Genomic DNA, 27,795 nt, shown 5'->3' on the forward strand with positions numbered 1-27,795 from the left:
CATCCTGATAGTTTCCCGAAAGTGGGCACCTACTGTTAACCCCGCTAGAGTGAAATACTCTGGCAGGGTAGGAGAGGCTAGCAGATCCAGAGAATTCACTCCTGGGCTCACTAATCATTGACATTAAAAATAAATGTAGATTACTTACCTGGTGTTCCCGCTGATTTCCAGCGCAGATCTGACGACGCTGGAAATCCAACACTGGGAGATGCATGTGCAGCAAAAACGCATGCACGAATCCCACGCATGCCCAGATGTGAGATTCTCCCACCATGCTGTGCTAGAAAATTAGCGTGATGGGGTGGGAGAATTGCCACCAAAATGTCAGAAATCTATTGAGTGCCTCTTAGTGTTTAATCTCTTAAATTTATTTAAGAACAATCCTTTATGTATTCTCTGTGACCAGAACACAAACTCAAGTAGACTGGTCCTGGAATAAGCTTTTTAAGGTGCCTGGAAATAATTGCTTGCCTTGAAATTAATAATTCTTGTTACTTTAATGGCTCCTAGTTATGTTGTGGCAATAACAGATGAGTATCTATGTCCCTGCAATCTCTGAACACAATTTAGGAAGAATATATTCACTGAGTACTACATCTCCAAATGACTAACAGTCTTCAATTATATGCTAAACTATCGGGGGTTAATTTCTCCTCCTTCCACTCACCCCCTTCGCTCTCCCACCCCCCCAAATGGTCATTCATTCCAATCCTGGACAGACCCTGCAAATTTTATTACGACACTGGATCAGGCCCCCAAATTTTGTTACAGTTCCAGAGAGTCCCCAAAATTTGTTGCAATCCAGTTAAAGACCAGTAATCTTTATTGTTAAACTAGACAAAATTTGAAATCCCAGTTACATATCAAGCGAATAAATCCAAGAGATTCCGAGGTTTTCAACAAACAAAATAAGTTGATTTATACAAAAGTTAGCAAAGCAAATGGTCAACACTATCTATCTTATTATAGAATCCCTACTGTGTAGAAGAGGCCATTCAGCCCATCATGTCTGTACTAAGTCTCTGACAACATATCATACCCATGCTCTCTCCTCACCCTATCCCTCTAATCCCACATTTACCATGGCTAATCCACCTAACCTACACATTTTTAGACTTTGGGAGGAAACCAGAGCACCTGGAGGAAGCACATGCAGACATGGGGGAGTGTGCCACTCCACACAGACTGTCACTCAAGGCTGACGTTGAACCTGGATCCCTGGAGCTGTGAAGCAGCAGTGCTAATCACCGTGGTACCTTATGTTCTAACATTCAAAATTAATATGAGATAAACCTGAATTAACAGACAAACGGTGGTTGAATACACCATAAACTGCACATTAAATGGCATATATAACTAAGACAAATCACCTGAATTTTCTCAGCAACCCACCCTGATGTCAGTGAGTCACAAAAACTCTTAAAATTGTCTCCCTCCTGAGAGATTTCAGATTCTCTATTTTAAAGAACTGGCATCTAATTTCCTTTAAAAGGCACTTGAATTCAGTCTTCTCCAATGACTACTTGCCTCCTAGTTGCCCATTTTTTTTCTCCTGAGTAGAGCATTGACGTGCATATGTTCCCAGGGCTCGAAGGGATCTATCCCAGGTTATTGAGAGAGGCAAGAGAGGAGATTGCTGAGGCCCTGACAAAGATCTTTGTATCCTCGCCAGCTACTGGAGAGTTTCCAGAGGACCGTAGAGTAGCCAATGTTGTTCCTCTGTTCAAGAAAGGAAAAAGGAAAAATCCAGGAAATTATAGACCAGTGAGTCTCACATTGGTGGTTGGGAAACTATTGGAAAAGATCCTTAGAGATAGGATTTGCATGTATTCGGGAAAAACCTAATTAGGCAGAGTCAGCATGGCTTTGTGCAAGACAGGCCATGTCTTACTAACTTGATTAATTTTGTCAAGGAGGTGAAGAAGGTGACAAATGAGGGTAAAGCAATGGATGTTGCTACGTGGATTTCAGTAATGTTTTCGACTAGGTAGTTTCATCCAGAAGATTAAGATGCATGGGATTGATGGTGACTTGGCTGTTTGGATTCGGAATTAGTTTGCCCATAGAAGTTGGAAAGTAATGATGGAAGGGTGTTTTTCTAGCTGGAGATCTGTGACTAGTGGTATTCAATAGTGCGACAGCTGCTCTTGGATGTTTCGAGAGTAGCCTAGTCCTTCACATCATTAGTGTATGCTTAAACTGGACCAGCTGATGGGCAACACGACAGCTCAGTGACTATCACTGTTTGCTGTGCAGATACATGGATTTGGGCCAGTGTCTGTGGGAGTTTGCGCATTCTCCCTATGCTTGCATGGGTTTTCTCCAGGTGTTCCAGTTTCCTCCCACACCCCAAAGATGTGCTCTTAGGCTGATTAGTGTAACAAATTGTCCCTAAATTAGTCTCCCCTCAATCTGGTTTCCTACGTGGAGTGCCATTAGCGTAGACAAGGGTCATGGGTGGAAGAAAGGACTCTCAATGTTGAAATGGCGGCATGGGCTTGTTGGGCCTGTTTCCCGTGCTGTGTTGTTCTTTGTTCTTTGTTCAATAGGGATCTGCATTGGGACCTATTCTGTTTGTGATCTATATAAATGACTTGGATGAAAACGTTATTAAGGGTTATTAAGTTTGCAGACGACACAAAAATAGGTGAAGTTGTGGATAGTGTAGAAAGTTATCAAAGGATATAGCAGGATATATATCAGTTGCAGATATGGGCAGAGAAACGGCAGAAGCAGTTTAATCCAGACAAGTGTGAGGTGCTGCATTTGGGAGATCAAATGTTAAGGGTAAGTATATAGTTTATGGCAGAACCCTGAACAAATTGATTTTCAGAGAAATCTTGGGGTTCAAGTCCATAAGCATATAGAATACTTAGCTTTATTGGCCAGGGCATTACGTACAAGAGTCAGGATGTCATATTGCAGATTTATAAAACTTTGGTTAGGCGGCAGTTAGAGTATTGTATTCAGTTATGGTCACCACATTACAGGAAGGATGTGGAGGCTTTGGAAAAGGTGCAAAAGAGGTTTAAGAAGATGTTGCCTGGATTAGAGGGTATAAGCTATAAGGAAAGGCTGGACAATCTAGGGCTCTGGAGCTGGGGACACGTGATAGAAGTCTATAACGTTATGAGAGACATAGGTGGGTTTTTTTCTCAGAGCTGAAATGGCGAATACTAGGGGGCATGTAGTTAAGGTGAAAGGGGGAAGTTCAAAGGAGATGTGAGGAGCAAGTTTTTTTTACAGACTGTGGTCTGGAATGTACTGTCAGGGATGGTGTTGGAGGCAGATATGATAGGGCCGTTTAAGGAACTTTTGAATATGAATATGCAAGGAATAGAGGGATGTAGAGCAAGGACAGACAGAAGGGATTAATTTAGTTTGGCATTATGTTTGGCACAACATTGTGGGCCGAAGAGCCTGTTCCTGTGCTGTACTGTTCTATGTTATATGAAACGCCAGAGGACTCAATTGGATTCATAAGGCTGCACGTTAGCATCTAGTTGCCAGCACAATTTCAGCTCTCTAGCTACTCTGAGCAGAACCCCAGTACCCAAGGACTTTCCTTTGTCCCAATCACCAACTGCATGGAGCCAGTGGCTGCTCTGCACTTCAGCTTCACTGGACTGGTAACTGTTCTGGGCTTTGCTTAGCCCCAGTCTCCTAGCAGTACAAAGCTGGGTGTTAGCAGACTTTTCCACTGTAGGGAGCATTGCAGCTGAGTGCATTGCTGTTTTCACTAGCATGTGCACTATCTAACAAGGCTCATTCAATAGTGATTGGGAGCAGGAACTGTGGCTTTTTTTTCCACCTTCCAGGGAGCGCAAGATTGGATTTCTAACACCCATTCCAATTTATCATCCTTCCCATCAACTAACTCTTAACTGAACCTTCTAGTTTGTATGATTCTGATGGACTGAACGACAGCTCATTCTATAGTGGATTGTCAAGGAACTTCTCCAGTTTTCAATTTTACATCTAAATAAATGGTGCTGTTCTGATGGAACCTCTAGTGCTATTGGAAACCATCTAGAGATTAGAAAAAAAAAACTTTAAAAAAAACTGCAATGGTAATCTTATTAGCTACTCATTAGCTTGTGAAATATGTGGAAGTGTGCAACTTAAAACTCATTCAAAAGGACCTTTCTCACCCTCCTGTTTTTACCATGTTGTGATAGAATAGCAATGTTGAGGCTGTGTAAATTCCTCAGTAAATTTGTTCCAAATTGTTTAGACAGCCCAAGCAAAATGTTCTCTACACAAAGTTAAGAACCACCTGAAATCTAATATTGATTAATTTGAGAATTTTTCTGTACCAAAACCCATGCTCCAAAATATAGTCACTAGTTTTGTACATCTAACAGGTATTGAGATCTTGAATGACTTGACTTCCATGTTCTTTTTCAGGAGTGTTCCAGAGTATGTTTTCAATTGTTGCTATGGACCATTTCAAATTGCAGGCAGAGCACAATGGCTACCTCATGGCTTACATTGGTGTGTTGCAAATGGTAAGAGACATTATAATACTCTCTCTTGCAACCCTGAGCAGTACCTGAGATAACTGCAAAGAAGTGATTCCTCTTCCACAATATATCAGAAATACTCAGTGTATCTTTAGGGCATCAAAATGCTTAGTGTATCTTTAGGGCACTATAGCTGCATTTTACAGAATGAAAAATATAACAAATATAACACTGTCCAAAGATTACATAATACAGTATTATTAGGATTAAGTATCAATCACTGGTAAATTTTGGAGGTTTTTTTGTGGCAGTAGTACAGGATCAGTCTCAGTTCCTCTGCAGTTCTCTGGTTTTATCTGCAGTGAATGCACGTAGTGAATCTTAGGATTTTCCTGAATATTTTCTTTGCTTCAAGAGATCTTTGTCCCCTTTAACACAAGGATTTACACAGCTTACCTTGGAGGAACTGGCCTGCAGTGGAGACAGGAACAGGTTAGGGATGGATTATTTAAGTGAGGAGGAAAGATGGCCTTTGAAGGAAGTGCCAGCACAGGAGCACCCAGAAAAAGTGACACAGTGGCCTACTCAGAATTCTTGGTGACACCTTAGTGTTGAGGTGTTTAGCCTAGAAAGGTTTCAAGTTCATCATCTGGCCTTTGCTGAATCCAGCATTAGTCAAGCAGTAGTGGTGATGGTGCAACTGCCTGAACCAAGAAGGGGAAAAGTTGATTATTGGTGATAATGATTTTCAATCTTCACACCTTTTTAAATTGAGTGTGATATTCCTATAATTTTGCTGCAACAATTATTGTCTGACTGAATGAGGCTGTCATTTTAGGGCTAATTTATGAGCTACATCCTCTAGGAGCTCGATTAAGACATTTTAGCCAGTAGGGAGAAAGGCATTTTTATTCCATCAATTGTGTTGAATATAGACTCAGGTGGGAGAAGTGGAGGGATAATGTTTCAATACATTGGGTAAAGGAGAATTTTCAGTAGAATGAACTGTTCATTCTCCTGTATTATAAAACCACCCACAGTGAATTGCCTCTACGTTCATTTCCTCTTTGGGGAGGTCATGTTTATCTCTGTTGTTATATGATTCTATATCTGATATTGATAGTCTTTAAATTTCCTTTATATATGTTTTGTGGAGCATATTACTTATAATTTGAAGTGCCAATATTCTTTGATTAGGCTTTGTCTCTAGCAGGAGATGTGGTATCAAAATTGCTTCATTCTTTCCTCTTCCATTTTTTGACTCGCCTCTCTGCTATGTGGCTATTAAACTGGCTGTCATGCTTTTCATATTGCAACAGTAACTACATTTCAGTAGTATTTCATAGGCTGTAAATCTCATTGCAACATCCTGATGTTGTGCAAGGCAGTATGTAAATGCAATTTTTTTTCTCTCGCCTCTTTTTTTACCTCTTTCATTCTGTATATATCTAAAGGATTGCAAATAACTTGGGCCACAGAAACCACACATTCCTGAGAAATTGGCATTCTAAAAACTGATCAATTTCTCTGCTCCCTACAAAAGAATCTAATTGCCATTTGATGTTTGGCAACAATTTGCGAATAAATTGACAACATCTCATTTGAACATAAGAACATAAGAAATAGGAGCAGGAGTAGGCCATCTAGCCCTTCGAGCCTGCCCCGCCATTCAATAAGATCATGGCTGATCTGTTGTGGCTCAGTTCCACTTTCCCGCCCTCTCCCCATAACCCTTAATCCCCCCTCTTATCAAAAACCCATCAACCCGCTTCTTAAAAATATTTAGCAAGGCAGCCTCCACCACTTCAACGGGCAGAGAATTCCAGAGATTCACCACCCTTTCAGTGAAGAAGTTCCTCCTCAACTCCGTTCTAAACCGCCTCCCCTTTATCTTGAGGCTGTGCCCCCTAGTCCTACTGTCTTTTTTGAGCGGGAAGAGTCTCTCCACCTCTATCCTATCCATCCCATTCATCATCTTATACGTCTCAATGAGATCTCCCCTCATTCTTCTAAACTCTAGCGAGTACAAGCCTAGTTTATTCAGCCTCTCCTCATAGCTCAACCCCCTCAACTCCGGTATCAGCCTAGTAAACCTCCTCTGCACTCCCTCCAGGGCCAAAATATCCTTGCACAGGTGCGGCGCCCAAAACTGCACACAGTACTCCAGCTGCGGCCTCACCAATGCCCTATACAGCTGCAGCAAGACCTCCCTACTTTTATATTCAATCCCCCTCGCTATGAAGGCCAGCATCCCATTCGCCTTCCTGACCACCTGCTGCACCTGCAAGCTGGGTTTTTGCGACTCATGCACAAGGACCCCGAGGTCCCTCTGCACCGTCGCCTGCTGCAGTTTTTCGCCCCGTAAGTAATAGTCCTTCCTACCATTCTTCCTACCAAAGTGGACCACCTCACACTTGCCAACATTAAATTCCATTTGCCATTTCCTGGCCCATTCGCCCAGCCTATCTAGATCCTTCTGCAGACTCTCCACACCCTCCGCACAATTTGCCGTTCCACCAATCTTGGTGTCATCAGCAAATTTCGACACCCTGCACTCGGTTCCCTCCTCCAGATCATCTATATAAATGGTAAATAGCTGAGGCCCCAGCACCGACCCCTGGGGCACCCCAAAACCAACAGGTCACCCAGAATGCTATCTACCTGACTATGGCAAAAGTTTACATTTGTATGGCACCTTTAATGTGATTAAATATTCCAGGGTGTTTCACAATTTTGTTAGCAAACAAAATTTGGCAATCAGCCAGTTAAGGAGGACAAGTAACTAAAACCGTGACCAAATTGGCAAGTTTTAAGCGAGAGGGAAATGGAGAAGCAATGAGATTGGAGGTTTGTTGGGAGGAATTGATGGTTTTGGGTAATTGGGTGTTGCCAGTTTTCAAGATGGCAGCCTGCTAATTCACTACTGATAGCTCAATAATGTCCCAGACATCACCAATCCTGGGTGCATCCTGTCCCACCATGAGCACAGACCCAGCAGAGGTGGTGACACTGTGGTATATCATTGGGAGAAAGTTGTGTTGGGAGTCCTCAACGTTGACTCTGAACCCCATGAAGTCTCATGGCACCAGGTCAAAAATGGCAAGGAAACCTCCTGCTGATTATCACATACCGTTTCCCCCCCTCAATTCTCTTCCACATTAAACACCGGTTGGAAGAAGCACTGAGGGTGGCAAGGGTGCAGAATGTACTCTGGTTGGGGATCTTCAACGTCCATCACCAAGAGTGACTCATTAGTACCACCACAGATTGAGCTGGCTGGCTCCTATATGACGTAGCTGCTAAACCAGGTCTGTGGCTGGTGGTGAGGGAAAAACGTACTTCATCTCATTCTCAGCAACCTGCCTGCCGCAGATGCATCTGTCCAGAATCGGTAGAAGTTACCACCATACAGTTCTCGTGGAGACAAAGTCCAGTCTTCAACTTGAGGATATCCTCCATAGTGTTGTCTGGCACTACAACCATACTAAATGGGATAAATTTCAAACAGTTAGTAACTTGAGACTGGGCATCCATGACGGGCTGTGGGCCATCAGCAGCAGCAGAATTGTACTCAATCACAATCTGTAACCCCACTCTACTATCACCACCAAGCCAGGAGATCAATCCTGGTTCAATGAAGAGTGCAGAAGAGCCAAAAATGAAGGGTCAACCTGATGAAGCTACACTACAGGACTAGTTACATATTAAACAGCATATGCAGCAAGTATTAGACAGAGCTAAGCAATTCTACAAGCAACAGATGAGATCAATGTTCTGCAGTCCTGTCATTACCAAATCATGAATGTTAGTGGACAATTAACAATTCAGTGGAGAAGGAGTCTCCATAAATAACCCCATCCTCAATGATGAGAGAACCCATACAGTGTAAAAGAGAAGGCTGAAGCATTCAAAACAATCTTCAGCCAGAAATACCAAATGGATGGTCCATCTTGGCCTTCTCCGGAGATCCCTCATATCACAGATGCTAGTCATCAGCCAATTTGAATTTGCTGCACGTGATATCTAGAAATGGTTGAAATAACTGAAAATTGCGAAGGCTATGGGCCCTGACAATATTCTGGCAATAGTACTGAAGACTTTTCTCCAGAACTTAGTGTGGGGTGCACCAATAGCTGAACTGTTCCAGTAAGCTACAACACTGGCATCTACCTTGCAATGTGGTATGTCCGGTACACAAACAGAAGAAAACCAACCCAGCCAATTATCGCCCTATCAATCTACTCTCTATAATCTTTCAGTAAAGTGATGGATGGAGTCACCAACAGAACTATCAAATGGCACTTACTCAGCAATTACCTGCTCATGCATGCTGCATTTGGATTTTGCCAAAGATACTCGGTCACTGACCTCAGCCTTGGTCAAACACGGACAAACAAAGCTGAATGCCAGAAGTGAGGTGAGAGTAACTGTACTTAACATCAAGGCAGCATTTAATCAAGTATGGCACCAAGGAACCATAGCAAAGCTGGAGTCGGTGGAAATCAAGAGTCATACCTGGCACAAAGGAAGGTGGTTGTGGTGGTTGGAGGTTAATCATCTCAGCTCCAGGACATCAATTCAGAAATTCCTCAGGGTAGTGTCCTTGGCCCAACCATCTTCAACTGCTTCAGCAATTATCTTCCTTCCATTATAAGGTCAGAAGTGCGTATGTTCGCTGATGACTGCACAATGTTCACCATATGTGATTCCTCAGTTACTGAAGTAGTCCATGTACAAATGTAGCAAGACCTGGACAATATCCAGGCTTGGGCTGACAAGTGGCAAGTAACACCTGTGCTGCACGTGCCAGGCAGTAGTGTCTCCAGAAAGAGAGGTTGGGTGGCACAGTGGTTAGCACTGCTGCCTCACAGCACCAGGGACCTGGATTCAATTCCAGCTCGCGTCACTGGATGTGTGGAGTTTGCACATTCTTCCTGTGTCTGTGTGTGTTTCCTCTGGGTGTTTTGGTTTCCTCCCACAGTCCAAAGATGTGCAGGTTAGGTGGATTGGCCATGCTAAATTGTCCCTTATCCTCCTAATCCCCTTGACAATAAATATGTGGGGGTATAGGGGATAGGACCTGGGTGGATTGTTATCACTGCAAACCCGATGAGCAGAATGGCCTCCTTCTGCACTAAAGGGATTCTGCGACGATATTCATCACTGAATTCCCTACTATCAACATCTTGTGCATTACTGTTGACCAGAAATTGCACTGGACTAGTCACATAATACTACCGAAGCTGGTCAAAGGCTAGGAATCCTGTGGCAAGCACCAAACCTCTTGACTCCCCAAAGCCTGCCCACCATCTAAAAGGCACAGTGTAATGGAATGTAACATCCACTTGCCTGGATGAATGCAGCTCCAACAATACAAGAACCTTTATACCATCCAGGACCAAGAGCCAGCTTAATTGCTATCCCTTTCACAGATATTTAATTCCTTCACCGCCAACAAACAACAGCAATTGTGTGTACCATCTATAAGATGTCCTGCAGGAACTCACCAAGGTTCCTCAGGCAGCAGCCTACAAAGCAATGACCATTATCATTTAGAAAGACAAGGGTGGCTGATACTTGGGAACACCAGCATCTGGAGGTTTCCCTCCAAATCACTCATCACCCTGACTTGGAAATATGTTGCCGTTCCCTCAGTGTCGCTGGGCCAAAATCTTGGAATTCCCTCCCTAACGGAACTGTGGGTATACCTACACCTTGGACTGCCGCAGTTGAAGAAGGCAGCTCACCATCACCTTCTCAAGGTCAACTAGGAATGGGCAATAAATGCCACATTCCGTAAATGAAAAAAAATCTCACTGCCAGAGTCGCTATTCTTTCTTCTGTAATGAAAGTGCGCAAATGGTGTTTATGTTTTTGTTTAATGTTTCAGTAGAATGTTTTAAAGTTCAGCTTTTTACTGCAGGCAGTCAGTATGTCTGGAGGAATGCAGCTCAGATGCTGGGAGAGCAGAATAATTACACATTTAAATAATGCTAGTTGTTAAGTAAAGTTAATTGACTCTTGTTTTGTTCAGCTCCCTTGGGATTTCAGATTAGAGTGATTGGCTAAGTCATGTGATGCCATGGTTTACATGCAGTCCTGGATCTGTAGCAGAAAAAGAAATAGGCTTTTGGAAAAAAGAGTTGGACTGTTCTGGTTGAAGTTGAGAGAATTTTGCAGGTTTCTGAAAGCTCTTTGTCTCTCTGAAAACTCCAAGGTTGTTTGCTGTCATGATAGCAATATTGGTGATTGCTAACTATATTCCAAAGTGGATTTTAAGTTTGTAAGAAGAATGTTGCTTATTTTAAAACTGAAATAGTGATGTTATAAATTAAAATTGTTTCTTTTCATGTTTAAAGATTGTTCAACTGTTAACAGTTACGCTGCTTCATTTTGTTTGCATTATACTTGAACTGTGTTATGAATAAAGCTTGTTTTCATAAAAGATCCCTAATTTGTCAGTGGAATTACTCCTGAAGTGAAACATTTTTTCCTCACATTTATGCCAAACAAGAAAAATTGTTGGGGACCACTCTGGCCCAGGACCCCAACTATTTAGTCCCTTGAACTTGATCAGTTTTTTAATTAAATCATGGCTGAGGCTCATCTGCATTTTAACTCTTGTCACCTTGGTTGTGAATCTTTAGTACTCGTGCCTAACAAAAATCTACCAATCTCAGTTTTGACTTTTCTAATTAATCCAGCCACAAAAGTTTTTCAGGTGACATAGTTCCAAATTTTAACCAGCCTTTCTAGAATGCTGTCAGAAAGCTTATTTACGGAATGTGGTTGCTCTAAATTAATGGTTATGGCATCTTATCCTGAGCCCAGGCTTGCCCAACCTATGTGTATGAGGGAGAAGTGTGTGTGTGTGTGTGTGTGGCGCGGGGTGGGGGGGATAGTGAGTGAGTGTGTGTTTGTACAGGAGACAGTGAATCCATTTGCATGTGGTGGTGCACTGACAGTACGTGGATGAGACTGTGCGTTGTTCCCAGACTTGTGTTTCTCACTTACTGTCACCACCCCACTCAAAACATATTTGTGTACCCTCTCACAATGGGTGAGAGTGAGTGAACACCCTAAGGCTGAGTGAACCAGACATATGCACACACTGACTCTCTCACTTGATCATTTTTATTAATACTTTTCTTGCAATTTATCAAATTAATGTGCTGATATTGCTTTACATTTGCTCAGAGGTTGTTTCCTTTCTAAATACCTCAACTTTTTTTGATATCTTTCCAAAATTTGCTCATTTGTCCCATGAGTGAGAAATTCAATCCAAACATGATCCCTTGCAAAAATGTCAAACAAACCTGAGCTAACTTTTTTTGTTTCGGTATCATTCTGGTGAAGCTGTGCAGAACCCCTCCATGGACAGTATATCTTTCCTGAGGACTGGTGCCCAGAACTGAATGCAATACTCCAGATGGAGTTTAACCAGAACTCTGTACAGCTGAAACATAACTTCCAGTAATTTTTCCAGCCCTCTTTCTCTCCTCCCAGCCTGACTTGGAATTGCCCCACTGATAGATTTTCAGTCAAAGCAAGTAAACAGCATGGAACTGCTCCATCATTATGAACTGCATTGCTTCATGCTGTAAGAACTTAAATCTGCCATTCTGTTGATCTCCTTGGCAGTCATTTGACATTTAGTCTAAATGTTCAAAGTAGCAGGGCTGCTGTATTGCATGAATTTTCCACATTAAACTCACTCACTGCCTCCCAGTTCCAGTCACAAGTAAGTAAAATAGATTCTGGATCTATGACAGGGGCAACATGTAACTTTTGCATTGTGGGGTGTTGCTGCTTCCTGTGTACAATGCCTTTTGCTATCTCCTGTCTCTGCTGCTGTCTAAGCTCCTCTGTTGCTTTGGTCTGCTTTAACACTGCAGATAATTCAACATCTGTGCTGTTTGTGGATTACTATTTGATCTCTATGCTGACTTCAGATTTGCTAATTTTCTAGTCAGTCCTTTGTGGCTATTTGTTTCCTCCTCTTAACAATATCCTTCATACTTCAACTACATCTGACTGGGGTAGTGAAGGGATAATGGGATCAAAAATACAAGACTGTAAAACTACTGATTCCTGAAATGGTAAGTAGTCAGTATGGACATAGCTAAAATATTGAATAAAATATTTATTTATTTTTGCAAAAGGATCAGGGCAGCTTATGGAGGCATTGTGAGTTTCATACACACTTCACAGAATTGCAGTAGAAATCCTAAACCTTTGCAGCATTGAAGAAGCATTTGATAGGCATGTTTGGGGATTCTGGTGAAAGTTTATTGGGTATGGGATCACAAGTCGTCATCTGGTTAAGCAGCACAATAGATGGAGAACATGGAATTTGGGAAAACTGGGTTGGGTTAAAAGTAGATTAAAATACAGTGTTATTATTCCATGAAGGATTAAGTGCCTAGGCATTAAATGTGCTGTAACAGAACTAGTTTCTGAGTACAGGGCACTAACAACAAAGGCTGACAACCTTAGGAAGCATCTTAAAAGTTCCATATTTGTCTTCTGCCCTGATGCTCTAGTTGCTGCAACTGTTTTTAAAGCTACATTTATTCTATGTATTGTTATGGTTCCAGTAGATGTGAATACTGGACAAGCAGGTCCAGAGTACAATGTGGTTTGATCCTAATTTGTATTTCAAATTCACAAAAATTTACTGATGAACTTGTATTACACCAGACAAAAAGGTTGGCAAGCTCCCAGTATGAACACAGAAAATAATTTAGACTTGCAACACGGAAGCATGTTTTACCGCCTGTTCACTGCCATGCTCCTGCTCCCGTGCAGTGAAGATGGAGAATTTGGTAACAAACCAAATCTCTGCTCACTGCAATGAGATGGGAAAATCCCACAAGCATGAACAGTCAGAAAATTCCAACCCATATCTTTTATGCCAGTAAATCTCTACTGAAGAGTTCCTATCATAACATCTTGAACTGCCCTGGTTACAAGATGTTGCTTCTGGTGCAATTCTGAGTATTCACTAATATTTTTCTCCGGCTGGTATCTCTCCCTGAGAGACCTGGTTCTTATGCATCCCAGATATATTTTCTTGCACCTCCTTCTGTTGAGAACAAGATACAAAAGTTTGAGGCCAACTCAAGAAAAACTTGTTCCCTGCTGCCAGACTTTTGAATCTAAGCTCACTATTACTCAACTGCAGAACAAACACAAGTTCCCTAAACTTACAAGTCCTATCAAGGAGCTTAGAACTCCTTCACATTGTCATAAACATACTGAATTTGTTTTCTGGATTTGTTTTCTGTCTGTCCCTGGACCCCTGTTGCTAGGCTAGAGCACAGTTTTGTGTAACTTGTGTTTACTATTCCAAATTCACTAAATCTCTAACCCTTTGTTATGACCCAAAACTTTTAGAAAATGGCATGCAGGTAGACCCAGGCACTTCTAAAAATTACTAATTCCTGTGGCCATTACAGAAGTGAATTTTTTGAAGCAAGTCAGCCAGTAACTGTTTTTCTGGTCAGGAAAGTCAAGAGGAGAAAAAGACGAGACAAGGATCCCAGAGAGATATGGTGGCGATAAAACAAACAAAATCAGTGACAGGCTGCAAATCAACAAATGAAAAAAAGTGCATCAAAGCAGCCGCTATGAAGCCATTGAATTTGAACACACTCAGTAGAACAGCAACAAAACTAAAATCTGAAAATACTTGCACTTCTGCCCCCACAATAATGTGGTTACAAACAACAGAATAAAATAATCATAAGTGAGTGGATGCAACACACAGGTTGAGATGTTTTATGATTTTTGATTTGATTTATTATTGTCACATGTATTGGTATACAGTGAAAAATTTTTTTTTTGTGTGCTATACAGACAAAGCATACAGTTTATAGAATACATAGGGGAGAAGGAAAAGAGAGGGTGCAGAATTCAGTGTTACAGTAGTCATAGCTACGGTGTCGAGAAATATCAACTTAATATAGGATTCAAAAGTCGCAGGCCAGACTATGCTGCAAACTGGTGGGAAGGCAGGTAAGTAATTTGAATCTGATTTTAATATGTTTTAAATGTCTTTTACATTGCATTATTGGGAACTTACTGGTCCCGATTGAATCTCCCAATACGCTCGGAGTACTTCATGCGAGCAGGGTTTAGAGTAGCTTACCACATTCGGGGAACTAGCAGGAGATCCCACCAAAATGAAGGGGAGCAATCAGGGCCCCCCAGGGGGTTGCGCAGCAGGGGTGGTGGCCCCTGGGCATGGGCCCTCTGGCACTGCCCAAAGGGCAAAATGCCCATGCCCAGGGAGCACTGTCGCATTGCCCACCGGGCATCAGATAATGCCAAGGGCCTAAGGGCGATCGGTGAGGGTGAGGGGGTTCCAGTGCCACTCTGCATTAAGATCGGTCTGGGATGGGGGAGAACAGCGATTGGGGGGGTAGGGGTCACCACTGCTTGGGGGGAGATTTGGGGTAGACATCGGGGTGCTCCGGGACGGGGAGTCAGGGCTGGCCTGAGAATTATTGTGGGGGCCATGATCGGGCCGTGGAGTGGGCTGGAAGGGCAGCACTGCGGGAGTCCCCGGCCGGCCAGCCAGCCAGCCAGCAAACGGGAAGTCTGATAGATCAGGGCCATTGCGCATGTGCAGAGTCCCAGACTCTGGCATGGATAAGCCCCACCACTTGGGTTTTTAATGCGATTCATGATTGGGACCTCTGCAGTGCAGAGAGTGGGGAGATTCAAGTGAGAAATTGAACTGACAAAACAGTCGGGATCTAGAATAGTTTTCCTGCCTGTTCGGTGCTTTTGGGAAAATCGCAGCTCTCATTTCTGGTCAAATGTTCATACAAGACTCATTAAATTGATGAGTAGTTTAAAAACAAGAAACACCTGTTCTTCACAACTTTTTAACCTATCTATTCACCTGAAGTGTTATAAAACCTCATTATAAATTTACGTATACAAACAGGGCCCCAAGACTTTCTAATATCAAACTGCAAAAATATATCTAACTGAAACTAAGCCCATGTTCCACCTTTCATTACACACAAATATGTATTGAACTTACTTGTGCTTTATTCCTAATAGTATCTAAATTTACATGAAAAATAAGAAATAATCTTTATGACGACTTGTTTTGTCACGGGGGTACAGTACCTTGTCTGCACTTCAGCTCCTGAGCAGCACTACAGACTTTTGTGAATAATCCTATGAATTAGGCCAATAATTCAAACCAGTATGTAAATGAGAGGAAAAATCTACTGGTCATTCCAGCCTCTCCAAGCAATTGTGGTATCTTGTGCATCACGACACATGCATTCCCTAGTCTAGCCAACTCTGACAGCCAAATAATCTTGATGTGGAGATGCCGGCATTGGACTGGGGTGAACACAGTAAGAAGTCTCACAACACCAGGTTAAAGTCCAACACATTTATTTGGTAGCGCAAGCCACATGCTTTCGGAGCGCTGCTCCTTCATCGGGTAATTGGGAGTTCTGCTCACAAACAGGGCATATAAAGTCACAAATTCAATTTACAAAGTAACGGTTGGAAAGCAACTAAGTGTAACTGTCCTGGCTGGAGACAATACACATAGAACATTACAGCGCAGTACAGGCCCTTCGGCCCTCGATGTTGCGCCGACCAGTGCAACCAATCTAATGACCCTCTAAGCTAAATTATTCCAATGTTATCTGTATGCCTATCCAATGACCATTTGAACACCTTAAAGTTGGCGAGTCAAACATCTCTTTCACCTGTGCTTAACCTTCTCTTCACTCACATTGTACCTTTAAGACCTGAATACCTGTAAAGACTCGCATTCCAACTATTATTTTGTAAATTGAGTTTGTCTTTATATCACCTGTTTGTGAACAGAACTCCCACTTAGCTGATGAAGGAGCAGCGCTCCAAAAACTAATGGCTAGTGCTACCAAATAAACCTGTTGGACTTTAACCTGGTGTTGTGAGACTTCTTACTAAGCCAAATAATCTCCCAGAGAGGTGAAAAACTAGGATTAAAAACCCAGGTCAATTCCAGGGAAAAATAAATTCTGAAAAAATATTTTCTGACCAGTTCTTCCTACCCCGCCAATATTAAATATTACAATGCTCTTCTAAGAACTGATCTCTGTCAGAGCCAAAATGTGCAAGCATAATTGAATGCCAGTCATCAGTTTCAGTTAAATCAGATGAGCTGCTTTCTTATCTTAGTGCTGTGAGAAATGAATAATGGTTCCAGTGATTATGATTAATAAGGCAACACCCTTAAATAAGGTTCTTGCTGTCACTTTAGTGGGTCAATGTTACAGAATTTATGGATACTCCCAATGAATCAGGCTGCAGCTCCTTTCTGCATAAAATATCAATGCTGCTGAAAGCAACTATTAACTAGTCAGTTTGATTATCTATGAGGAATTAAGTAAAAGTAAGCATTTATATACGCTACCTGATTTAGGCATATGACTGTGATCCAGGTATATTTTGGTGTGTTTCTCCAGTTTTTGAATTGCTCCAAGGGAAAATTGTTTTTGACAAGCATCTTGGTATGTCTCACTAAATTTAAGACTCAATATAATATACGTTATTATTGATTTTCTTGTATTTTGCAGTGACAATCTGGGAAGTGGGTGTCACTGAGATACTAGTTAACACTCAAAACCTTTAATGGGTGCCATGTTTTCCAATTTTTCTCCTTTTTTGCATGAAGCTGCAAACTTACTTTGGGTATCGTTACACAATACATGACCACCCATTAGTGTTGTGTTCAGGCAACATTTTTCACACATGTGCTTAGATGGTGAATATCAATATAGCCTTTGAGTGCAGGGAAGGACCACATCATCCTTCAGTTTCATTCTAATACCCAGTGTGGTCGGTCTCATTGTAATAGTTGCAACCCTAATTCATTGAGCAATACTGTCTGCCATTGGCAGATGACATGTACATTAAATTGGAAAAGATGGCAATATGTATGATTCTTAAAAACAGTTGGGGACAAAAAGAGAGGTACATCAAAGCACAACGTTATGAAGCCCCAGAAAACTGCAAAAGCAGTGGTATCCTTAAGGAAAATCTGAGTTGCAAATCAAAAATTTCCACTTATGATTTCAAGACCTCTATCAGTAGGCTATCAAGACAATAACTTGGATACTCCTGCATTAGCATGATTCAGGTGTTTCCCCAATGGTTCTGTGGGTAAAAGCACCATCAAATGCTGTAATGTGTTATACAGACCATACTGATCAGCCAAGCAAAAGTAGGGGTGCCACAATTGGCTTTGGTATACCTAGGTTAGGGTGGAATAAAAATCAACCAATATTTCTCCCCTTGATGACTATCCAATGACACCAACTGGAAAATGTACATGCCAAAACGTTGGAGGAGGGCATAATTGTGATTAGGAACATAGGATCATTAGCTATGAAAGCTTCACAGTTAAATTGTTTTTTGTCACTTGTTGCCCTGACACACTCATGAGGAATTACTAAGTTGCTGGGGAATTATGCCTCAGTAAGAGTCAATGCCTTCAAGGGAGTAGGAGAGAAAAATTAGAAAAATTCACCAGCTACATTTTGATTCTCATGCAACATTTTTGTTCTTTGGTGATTGTCTCTGATAAAATGATACCTGTCATTGCTTAAATTCATGCAAGCCTGACTCATCCTTAACTGACACTTGACCTTTCTATTCTTGCACGTTTTCTATGCGACACATTTTTCTGACTTGTGCAGATCTCAGATTTAATATGTATGATTGCAGATGTATGCTAGCACAGGTACTACTGTGCCTCATTGTCTGACAGTGTACTCACACAATATATGCCACTTTTATCCACCGAAAATGCTAAAAATATACAACAGGTTGATCAACACCTGAAATAAAAAGGATAGGCTAACATTTTGCATGCAACACTTTGTTTAAAATTTAAAGTTTATTACAAGTAGGCTGTAATTAACACCACAATGAAGTTATGTGAAAAACTCCCCTAGTCGCCATACTCCGGCACCTGTTCGGGTTCACTGAGGGAGAATTTAGCATGACCAATGCACCTAACCAGCACATCTTTCAGGTTGTGGGAGGAAACGGGAGCACCTGGAGGAAACCCACACAAACACGGGGGAGAACGTACAAATTCCATACAGACAGTGACCCAAGCTGTGAGGCAGCAATACCAACCACTCTGCCATCCTTTATCTGAAAAGTTCTGATAATGCATTTCTATTCAAGACTTTAATTGCGGTCTTTCTCTCTGAAATTGATGAACATGCTCTGCGTTTCCATCAGTGTCCATTTTAAAATTTTCAGTATTTGTATTTTTTTCTTTTTAATCCCATATTTTATCTATTTGTAATCAAATTATTTTGGAATATCGCTGTAATCATGAAAAGCCTATATGATGAATTGTAAGAAGATGCAGGGTGTCAGGATTCCATCATCTGTGACATGCATATGACTGTGAGGCTGTCTGTCCTGTTCTAGTCTTTCAGATCGCTGCCTGTAAAACATTGGTTATCCATTATAGGCATCTATATTTACATTAGTTAAGCATTTTCAGATATTTATGGCTGAAGAGACTTTACACAAGACAAGGGCCTCTAGTGGAAAGGTCTTAACTCTTCCCAATGAGCTTTGTTGCAGTTGCCCTCAGCTTGTGCTTGTGTACCTTGGAGTGTAACGGTCTCAAACACTTGATTCTGGTCAGCTCCTTGCACTGGAAGACCAACAAGTTTCAGGCAGAGCAAAGATCATCTTTCTTCAAATTGGCCTTCTAACAAATGTTGTTGTTTATTTAAGTGTGCATCCCTAGAAGTAAGAATCTTGCATGACAGAGCAGCTCTAGATGAACTCCAGCAAAAACTACTGCAACTCCTTTCAGATATTCTTTGAAAATGCGCATTCTAGAAGGAGATGGGTGACATTCTCTTACCCATCACAGGATATTATGGAGTGCCACTGAATTGCCTGGTGTTTGTGCAGAACTTGACAAGAAGGACCTTCTCACCATTGGCTAAGCAATGTTTTGGTGCTTGTTTGGAAGTTTTGACAATGAAACTGCCAAAAGATTTTGCCAGTTTGCTCATGGAAATATTCACCACCACCACCTTTCTCCACAGTACCAGAGAATCTTTTACACTGATTTGTGGCCATAGTTGTTTTTCTGCACAAACTTTTCTCTGTGGGTCACATGGTACAACATGTTTTAACTGAATGTGGAATTCGTGGACAGACCTATCCTCCTCAATACCAGGGGTAGATTAAACCCCAGTACAGAGTGACATAGAAAATAAGAGCCATTTGGCTCTTTGAGCCTGCTCCAGTATTTATTATGAGCATGGCTGATCACCCAACTCAGTAGCCTGATCCAGCCTTCATTCCGCTCCCCCCCCCCCCCCCGCAATATCCTTTGATCCCCTTCATCCCAAGAGCTATAGCTAACTCATTCCTGAGAACATACAATTGTTTGACCTCAACTGCTTTCTGTCATAGTGAATTCCAATTGCTTACCACTCTCTGGGTAAAGAGATTTCTCCTCCACAGTCCTGAAAGGTTTACCCCTAGCAAAGAACAAAAAAAATTACAGCACAGGAACAAGCCCTTTGATCCTCCAAGTCTGCATCAACCATGTTGCCCATCTGAAACCCCTTACTCTTCCGGAGACCAGATCTCTCTATTCCCATCCTATTCATATATTTGTTAAATCACCCCTTAAAACTCACTATCATATCTGCTTCCACTACCACCACCCCCACCCCCCCCCCCCACCACCGCCCCCAGCGAGTTCCAGACATCCACCACCCTCTATGTAAAAAAAAACTCGCCTCATACATCTCCTTTAAACCTTGCCCCTTGCACCTTAAACCTATGCCCCCTGGTAATTGACTCTTCCAACCTGGGAAAAAGACTTCATTCTGTCCATGCCCCTCATAATCTTGTAGATTTCTATCAGGCCCCTCCTCAACCTCTGTCATTCCAGTGAGAACAAGCCAAGTTTCTCCAATAAAGAACAAAGAAAATTACAGCACAGGAGCAGGTCCTTCAGCCCTCCAAGCTTGCACTGACCATGTTGTCTGACTTAACTAAAACCCCCTACCCTTCCGGGGACTATATCTCTCTATTCCCATCCTATTCATGTATTTCAAGATTAAGAATAGACTGAGTGAATTTTTTTTCTCTCAAATCCCCTTTGAATCTCCCAAACCTAAAACTATGCCCTCTTGTGATTGATCTCAAAACCAAAGGGAACAGCTGCTCCTACTCACCCTGTCTATACCACGCAATCTTGTATAACTTGATCATATCCCCCTCAGTCTTCTCTGCTCTAAAGAAAACAGTCCAATCCCATCCAGTCGCTCCTTATAGCTCAAATACTGCATCCTAGGCAGCGTCCTGATGAATCTGCTCTATACCTCTTCTGGTGTTATCACATCCTTCCAGTTATGAGGTGACCAGAACTGCATGCAGTACTCCAATTGTGGCCTAACCAGTGTTCTGTACGAGTCCAGCTTACCTCTTTGCTCTTGTGTCCTATAGCATGACTGATAAATGCAAGTGCCCCATATGCCTTCCTAACTATCCTATTCACATGCTCTGCCAACTTGAGGAATCTGAATAACCATCCCAAGATTCCTCTGTTCCTCTAAGCTTTCCAGTATTCTACCATTCATTAAATACTCCCTCATTCTGTTTCTTCTAAAGCGCATCACCTCGCATTTATCAGGATTAAATACAATCTGACACGTTTCTGTCCACCTGATCAACCCATCTTTATCTCTTTATCTTCCTGTAACCTATAACCATCTTCTTCGCTATTAACTATCCTACCAATCTTGGCGTCACCTGCAAATTTACTTAACAGTTCCCCCACCACAACATTTTCAGCTATATCATTTATGTATATAACAAACAATAAGGATCCTAGTACTGATCCTTGTGGTACACTGCTGGATACCAGCCTCCAGTAACTTGAACATCCTTCTACCACTACCGTTTATGTCCTATTAGTAAGCCAGTTTCTGATTCATATTCCCAGGTTTCCCTGAATTCCATGTGCTTTAACCTTCTCAATTAGTCTCCCATTTGGGACCTTGCCAAATGCTGTGCTAAAATCCATATAGACTACATCAACTGAACCTCCATAATCCACACACTTGATCACATTTTCAAAAAATTCAAATAAATTTGTTAGGCATGACCTCTCTCTGACAAGACCATGCTGACTATCCCTAATTAACCCATGCCTTTCCAATTGGATATTCTCTCCTTCAGAATTTTCTCCGAGAGTTTCCTTACCAATGATGTGTGACTCACCAGTCCATAATTCCCAGGTTCATTTCTACCATCCTTCTTGAAAAGTGGAACCATATTACCATCCTCCAGTCCTCTGGCACTTCCCTAGTGGCCAAAGAGGAATTAAAAATTTGCATCAGAGCCTCTACAATTTACTACCTCGCCTTCCACCACAGCCTGGGATGTAGTTCATCTGGGCCAGGGGATTTATCCATTTTTAAGTACATCAGAGCTATTATACCTCCACATTTCCTATGTCAAACTGTGCAAGTTCCTCACAGTCCCTATTCCTGAATTCCGTGCCTACGTTCTCCTTTTCCAGAGTGAGGACCAAAAAGAAGTATTAATTTAATACCCTTCCATTATCCTGCAGCTGCATACACAGATTGTCCCCTTCGATCCTAATGGGCTCTACTCTTCCATGGTTAACTGCTTCCCTTTAACGTATTGATAAAATATCTTAGGATTCTCCCTAATCTTGTTCATGCCCCTTTTTGCTCTTTTAATTCCTTTCTTAAGTTCCCTCTTGCACTTCCTACATTCCTCAAGGGCCACAGCTGAATTGCTCCCTTTGGGCTTGCTAAAAGCCTTTCTCTTCTTCCTCATCTAGTCCTGAATTGACCTTGACATCCAGGGTTCTCTGAGCTTATTGCTTCTACATTTAAGCCTAAAGGGTACTTGTTGGACCTGTACTCTTCCCAGCTCCACTGTAGACTTACCCACAAAAAGCTGCTCCCAGCCAATTTTAGCAAGATCCTTTATTTTAACAAAATCTGCCTTCCCCCAATCCAAAGTCGTCTTTTGCAGGCCAGCTTTCTCCTTGTCCATAATAAATTTGAACTGCACTCTGTTGTCACTATCGTTAAAATGCTCCCGCAATTGATCATTTGTCCAGCTTTGTTCCCCAGAACCATATCCAGCACTGTGCCATCCCTTGTTGCCTTCTGCATATTGATACAAAAAACTCCCCTCCATATGTTTCAAGAAATCCACCCTCTCTGAACCCATAACACTATGGCCAGAATTTTACTGTTTCCCCCCTCCTCTCCCCCCCCCCCCCCCCCCCCCAGGAATAGGAGCAGGTCTAGGGAAGACAATGGAAAGGTCCATTGACCTCGGGTGGGATTTTATGGTTTTGGGACGAGCGAGGCCATCATATCCTGCCCTATAACTATCCCAATTTATGTTGGGAAAGTTGAAATCTCCTAGTATAATAACCCAATTGCTCCTCTATTTCCCACTGGCTCTTTGGGGGCCTTTAATTCACTTCCAGCAATGTGGCTGCCACCTTAACATTCCTAGGTTCTACCACAAAGCCTTGTTTAAAGATCCTTCCAAGATACCAACTCTCCTTATTGCAGTAATTGACTCCTTAATTAATAGTGCGACAGTACCTCCCTTTTTACACTTCTTCTGTCTCGCCTAAAGATCCTATAGCTTGGAACATTTAGTTGCCAGCCCTCCCCTCCCCTCAACCATGTTTCTGTGATGGTAACTATATCATACTTTTGATTAAGTCCATCCCATCAGCAACTTAGGCTCTTGAAAGAAAGAATATTAAAAAAAAGACAAAAATAGAAAAAAGGAATCCAACCCTCCCCACCACCATGGAATCCCCTCAAGGGTACTGCCTGGGTGTGACTCTCACCCTGGGGGCTGTACTCACCTGTGCTCTTGTGACAGGTTCTGTTTGTCAGGTACACATTATGGGGAGCCAGTTGTGATTCACGTTGGTGCGCCCTCGCGCTGACATGAATAGACAGTTGAAGGCGGGAGGCCTATCTGCATTGGGGGATCCAAATCAAACAGGGAAACCCCACTGGCATAAAGCCATTTTGGTACTGCTGCTCAATCTTTCACCATTCCCACCAATCAAAAATGGAAAGTCCTGTCAAATATCTTGCACATAGTGCTGGATGTCAATTGTTCTTTTGTTAACGTATTATAAGATCAAAGAGATTGGAATCCAAACCCAGCATAATACAATTAGCTGTTTCATGTGATGTTAATTTTAACTTGAAATACCTGAGTTTCCTCTCTGCACCCAAGCTACTTGCTTTCTCACAATGAGTAACGATTTGGCACCTGAAAGGCTGAGGGTGGAATGTAAATTGACTGACAATCAAATAGTTGCGTGTGTAACCGTGGGAAAAGGTGCAAATCAAAAAAAGCCCAAAGGCAGCACATTCAAATGCAAAGTAGAGACCAGTGTTACACATTGAAAGATTTATACTGGGCTGCTCATACTAATCTCTGACAATGGAGCTTCTTAATTATGTTCAGCTACTAGCGGTGACATTGGAAAAGAATAGTAGGCATCAGAAGGTGGAAGGTACAACGCATTGCACTGAGTCTGACCAAGGCCATTCATTCTACACTACACATCCAAACATTGTCAGGTCAACCAGCTAGTCCAGCTATCAAGGGAGCTATTTCAGTGCTGATTGTGTTGGGAATAGGTTGAAAGAAAAGAGGTACCCTAGAGCATGATTACAGTGTACATCACACAAACGTTTATGGTCTTTGGGCAAATCTTTCCTCTATGACACTTGTAGCTTCTCATAATCTTGGCATATCAAATCACTGAATCACCCCATTTTTAAAAATCGTCTTTTGTTTTCCAATGTTCTTATCTGTCTTGAAGGCATTCGGGGCTTTTGCATTATCAGGTTTTATCATCCCTGTTTCTACATAATTGTACTACTGAGAGAGTGCTACATTTTTGATAGCTGAGCCACTTGAGTGCTTTCAGATCAATGGAAAGTTTTCACTACCACTTTTCAATTAAGAGCAGGCAATCTTCCCAATGTCCTGGTCAGCATTTATCTCCCAATTAAAGCCCCTAAAAAGATGATCAGAATATTTATCTTTTTGATATTCGTGGGCCCTTACTATATACAAATTATATAGAATGTCTGGCAAGAAATCAACCACATGGCCCAACCAGTTCTTGCTGATGTTTATGCTCCCATGACCTCCACCCAGCTCTATTCATCTAAACCTACAAACATGAGCTATTTTCTTTCCTCCCTCATATGTTTATCTAGTTTTTTGTTAATACATGTGCTACTCACCTCAACTACTTCTTATGGCCACATTCTGGGGAAAGGATTTTTTCCTGAATTCCATATCAAATTTATTAGTGACTATGTTATATTCATGACCCCTCATTCTGGTCAGCCCTGAAGCAATTTCTCTATGTTTATCCTGCCAAAATCTTTCATAATCTTAAAAATCTCCATCAAGTCACCTCTCACTGTTTTCCAAGAAAAATAACCAGCCGGTTGTTCAATCTTTCCTGATAGATACCATAAACTCATGTTATCTGGCACTCTATCAACCAGAATTTCTGATATTCCCCTAATGCAAACCATCACTTTATCATCTGGAAGCAATTATGAAGTTATCCAAAATCATAGAATTCCTACAGTTTAGAAGGAGGCCATTCGGCCCATTGAGCCTGCACTGACCACGATCCCACCCAGGCTCTATCCCCAAATCCACATGCATTTACCCTAGCTCATTCCCCTGACACCAAGGGACAATTTAGCATGACCAATCCACCTAACCCGCACATCTTTGGACTGTGGGAGGAAACCGGAGGAAACCCACACAGACATGGGGAGAACGTGCAGACTCCACACTGTGACCCACACTGGGAATTAAACCCAGGTTCCTAACCATTTTGGCATCATGCTGCCCAAAAGTTGCAGGAATATGAAGAAAGAGCAGGGGGGTAATGGGACCAACTTTGAAAGGGCCAGTATAGACTCAGTGGGCTGAATCATAGCATCCCTACAGTGCAGAAGGTCATTCCATCCATCGAGTCTGCACCAACCAAAATCCCATCCAGGCCCTATCCCACATATTTATCCTGCTAGTTCCCTGATATTATGGGGCCTGTACCTGTATACTGAATTATTTTACACTTTTATATTTAAAATACTATTAAAGATTTAGAAGTAAAACTAAAAAGGGTATTTATTTCCTCAGTAGTTGCATATTTGTTATTTTACAAGTATTGCACCAAATTCCATTGGTAAATCAAATACCTAGACATTAATTGGCATTTTTGATTAACTGGCACCAGCCATTCCCCACACATGCCAGATATTAAAGATTTACTCCATATGTAACCTTTCAGTACTGGTATAACTCTAGGAAATCATTTTTGCCTTCTGTTTCCTTCTTATGTAGAGACTAGATTTGTTCAAAGTAATCCAGACGTGCTCTAATCAAGCCTCTATTCAGGTTTTAACATAACTTCCCTGCTTTTCAATTATTTTCCATTTAAAATGCCTTCTTTGGTCTGCCTTTATCATCATGTTTAGTGACTTGTGTATCTGTACTTCAAATCATTCTGCTTTCCTACCAAATTTAAACTCCTTTTTTCCCAAGGAGTATGTGGCCTCCCTATTCTGTCAACCCAAATGCAGCATCTCCCATTGATCTGTATTGAAGTTAGTTAATTACATACCTGTTCTGAATGTTTATTGATGTCTTCCTGTAAATTGTTGCTGTCCTCGTAGAATCATAGAAACCCTACAATGCAGAAAGAGGCTGTTTGGCCCATTGAGTCTGCACCAACCACAATCCCACCCAGGCCCTACCCTCTTATTGCTACAAATGTACCCACTAATCCCTCTAACCTATGCATCTCAGGACACTAAGGGGCAATTTTAGCATGGCCAATCAACCTAACCCGCAGATCTTTGGACTGTGGAAGGAAACCAAAGCACCCAGAGGAAACCCATGCTGACATGAGGAGAATGTGCAAACTCCACACAGACAGTGACCCAAGCTGGGAATCGAACCCAGGTCCCTGGAGCTGTGAAGCAGCAGTGCTAACCACTGTGCTGCCCAAAACTTAACATCAGACCAGCTAGGAGTCGAACTTGAAGTTTTCTAATCCGTAGTCAGGCGTATTATCCATTGCATCACTGGCCCTCTTCTAGGTTAACTGCACAATTCACCCCCCTACCAAATTTGGTCTCTTCCACATTTTTTTGACAGCAGTACTTAGTGTTCTTTTGGGGAAAGCCGAGGTATTTTTGTAAATTGGCTCCAGAAATTCCCAACCTTACAACAGGGATTGCTTCAAACAAAATCATTGATTGTGAAGCACTTTGGGCATCTTTAGAGCACGTAAGGACTAGAGAAACAAATTCTTTCTTTATGGAGAAATCTCTGGGTGGCACTCTATCCTCTTACAGTGGGCTTTAGGTGCCAGTTTCTGCAGAAGTGCTTAACTCTACAACGTAATCCAGAGAACAGCTCTCACAACAGACAGAATAGGAGGTCTTCAGGCAAAGGTAAATTTGTCGAGTGACATTTCAATGGTTTATTATACTGTCACTTTATTGCAGATCCAAAAGATTTTTTTTGGCAGTCACTACTTGGTGAACTGCACTGCCATAATGTAAAAATACCTATTATTCCTAATGGGTTATACTCTAAGGTGCTCTCCCAATACCTCACTCAGGTGAACCTTCTTCAGGTCTGAGACAAATTGATGAGGATCAGATCTATTCTGAATCATGCCAAATGCCAAATCAGCCAAAGCTGTCCTATTCTTACCTGACATGCATGCAGCACATTTTAAGCAAAACTCACAGTTAAAAGCAGCATCATTTCTTTCTCTCAACACAAAGCATTCAGGAAGCAAATTCCCATCATGATGTGTGATTCCTTCAATGCCCTTTAAACCAAAGCATTTCTGGGAATGAGGAAGATTTTTGTGCTTAGATCACCTTGTGTTGGAAATTCTACTTTCCTGTATCTATTAAATGCCATCAACAGAATCCCAGTTTCAGTTACCGTAGCTGAAAGAATTTTCCAAAGTCTGAAACAGTCGCACGGTGGAAGAAAATTTGCTATGATTAGGATTAAAGCTCAGTGTAGGATTGGTATAAAGAGATCTTTACTCTCATCTAACTCATTCTGCACCTTGCCTATGAGCAGAATATTCAGCCTGTGACCTGTTGTAGCCACATTATTTAATAATATTCCCTTCAAAACTCGGTTGTTGTTTGTGATCAGTTTTCTTCTGTCTATTTAA

General features: G+C 41.8%; 1 protein-coding gene across 2 annotated transcripts in view; it reads left to right on the forward strand.

Annotated features, from left to right (window-relative positions):
* slc67a1 (solute carrier family 67 member 1) overlaps window positions 1-27,795 on the forward strand; it is a 114,269-nt gene that overhangs the window by 74,286 nt on the left and 12,188 nt on the right. The window contains exons 7-8 of one of the 2 annotated variants that reach the window (XM_080190412.1): window positions 4,408-4,508; window positions 7,836-9,473. In XM_080190412.1, coding sequence (XP_080046538.1) covers window positions 4,408-4,508; window positions 7,836-8,051 — 317 coding nt within the window. In that variant the 3' untranslated portion in view covers window positions 8,052-9,473. Of the gene's footprint in view, window positions 1-4,407; window positions 4,509-7,835; window positions 9,474-27,795 lie in introns of those variants that run through there. The other variant, XM_080190411.1, reaches the window with a different exon arrangement.

This window comes from Carcharhinus amblyrhynchos, chromosome 6, assembly GCF_965287045.1.
Source record: "Carcharhinus amblyrhynchos chromosome 6, sCarAmb.v2.hapA, whole genome shotgun sequence".
In the NCBI taxonomy this organism is placed as follows: domain Eukaryota; kingdom Metazoa; phylum Chordata; class Chondrichthyes; order Carcharhiniformes; family Carcharhinidae; genus Carcharhinus; species Carcharhinus amblyrhynchos.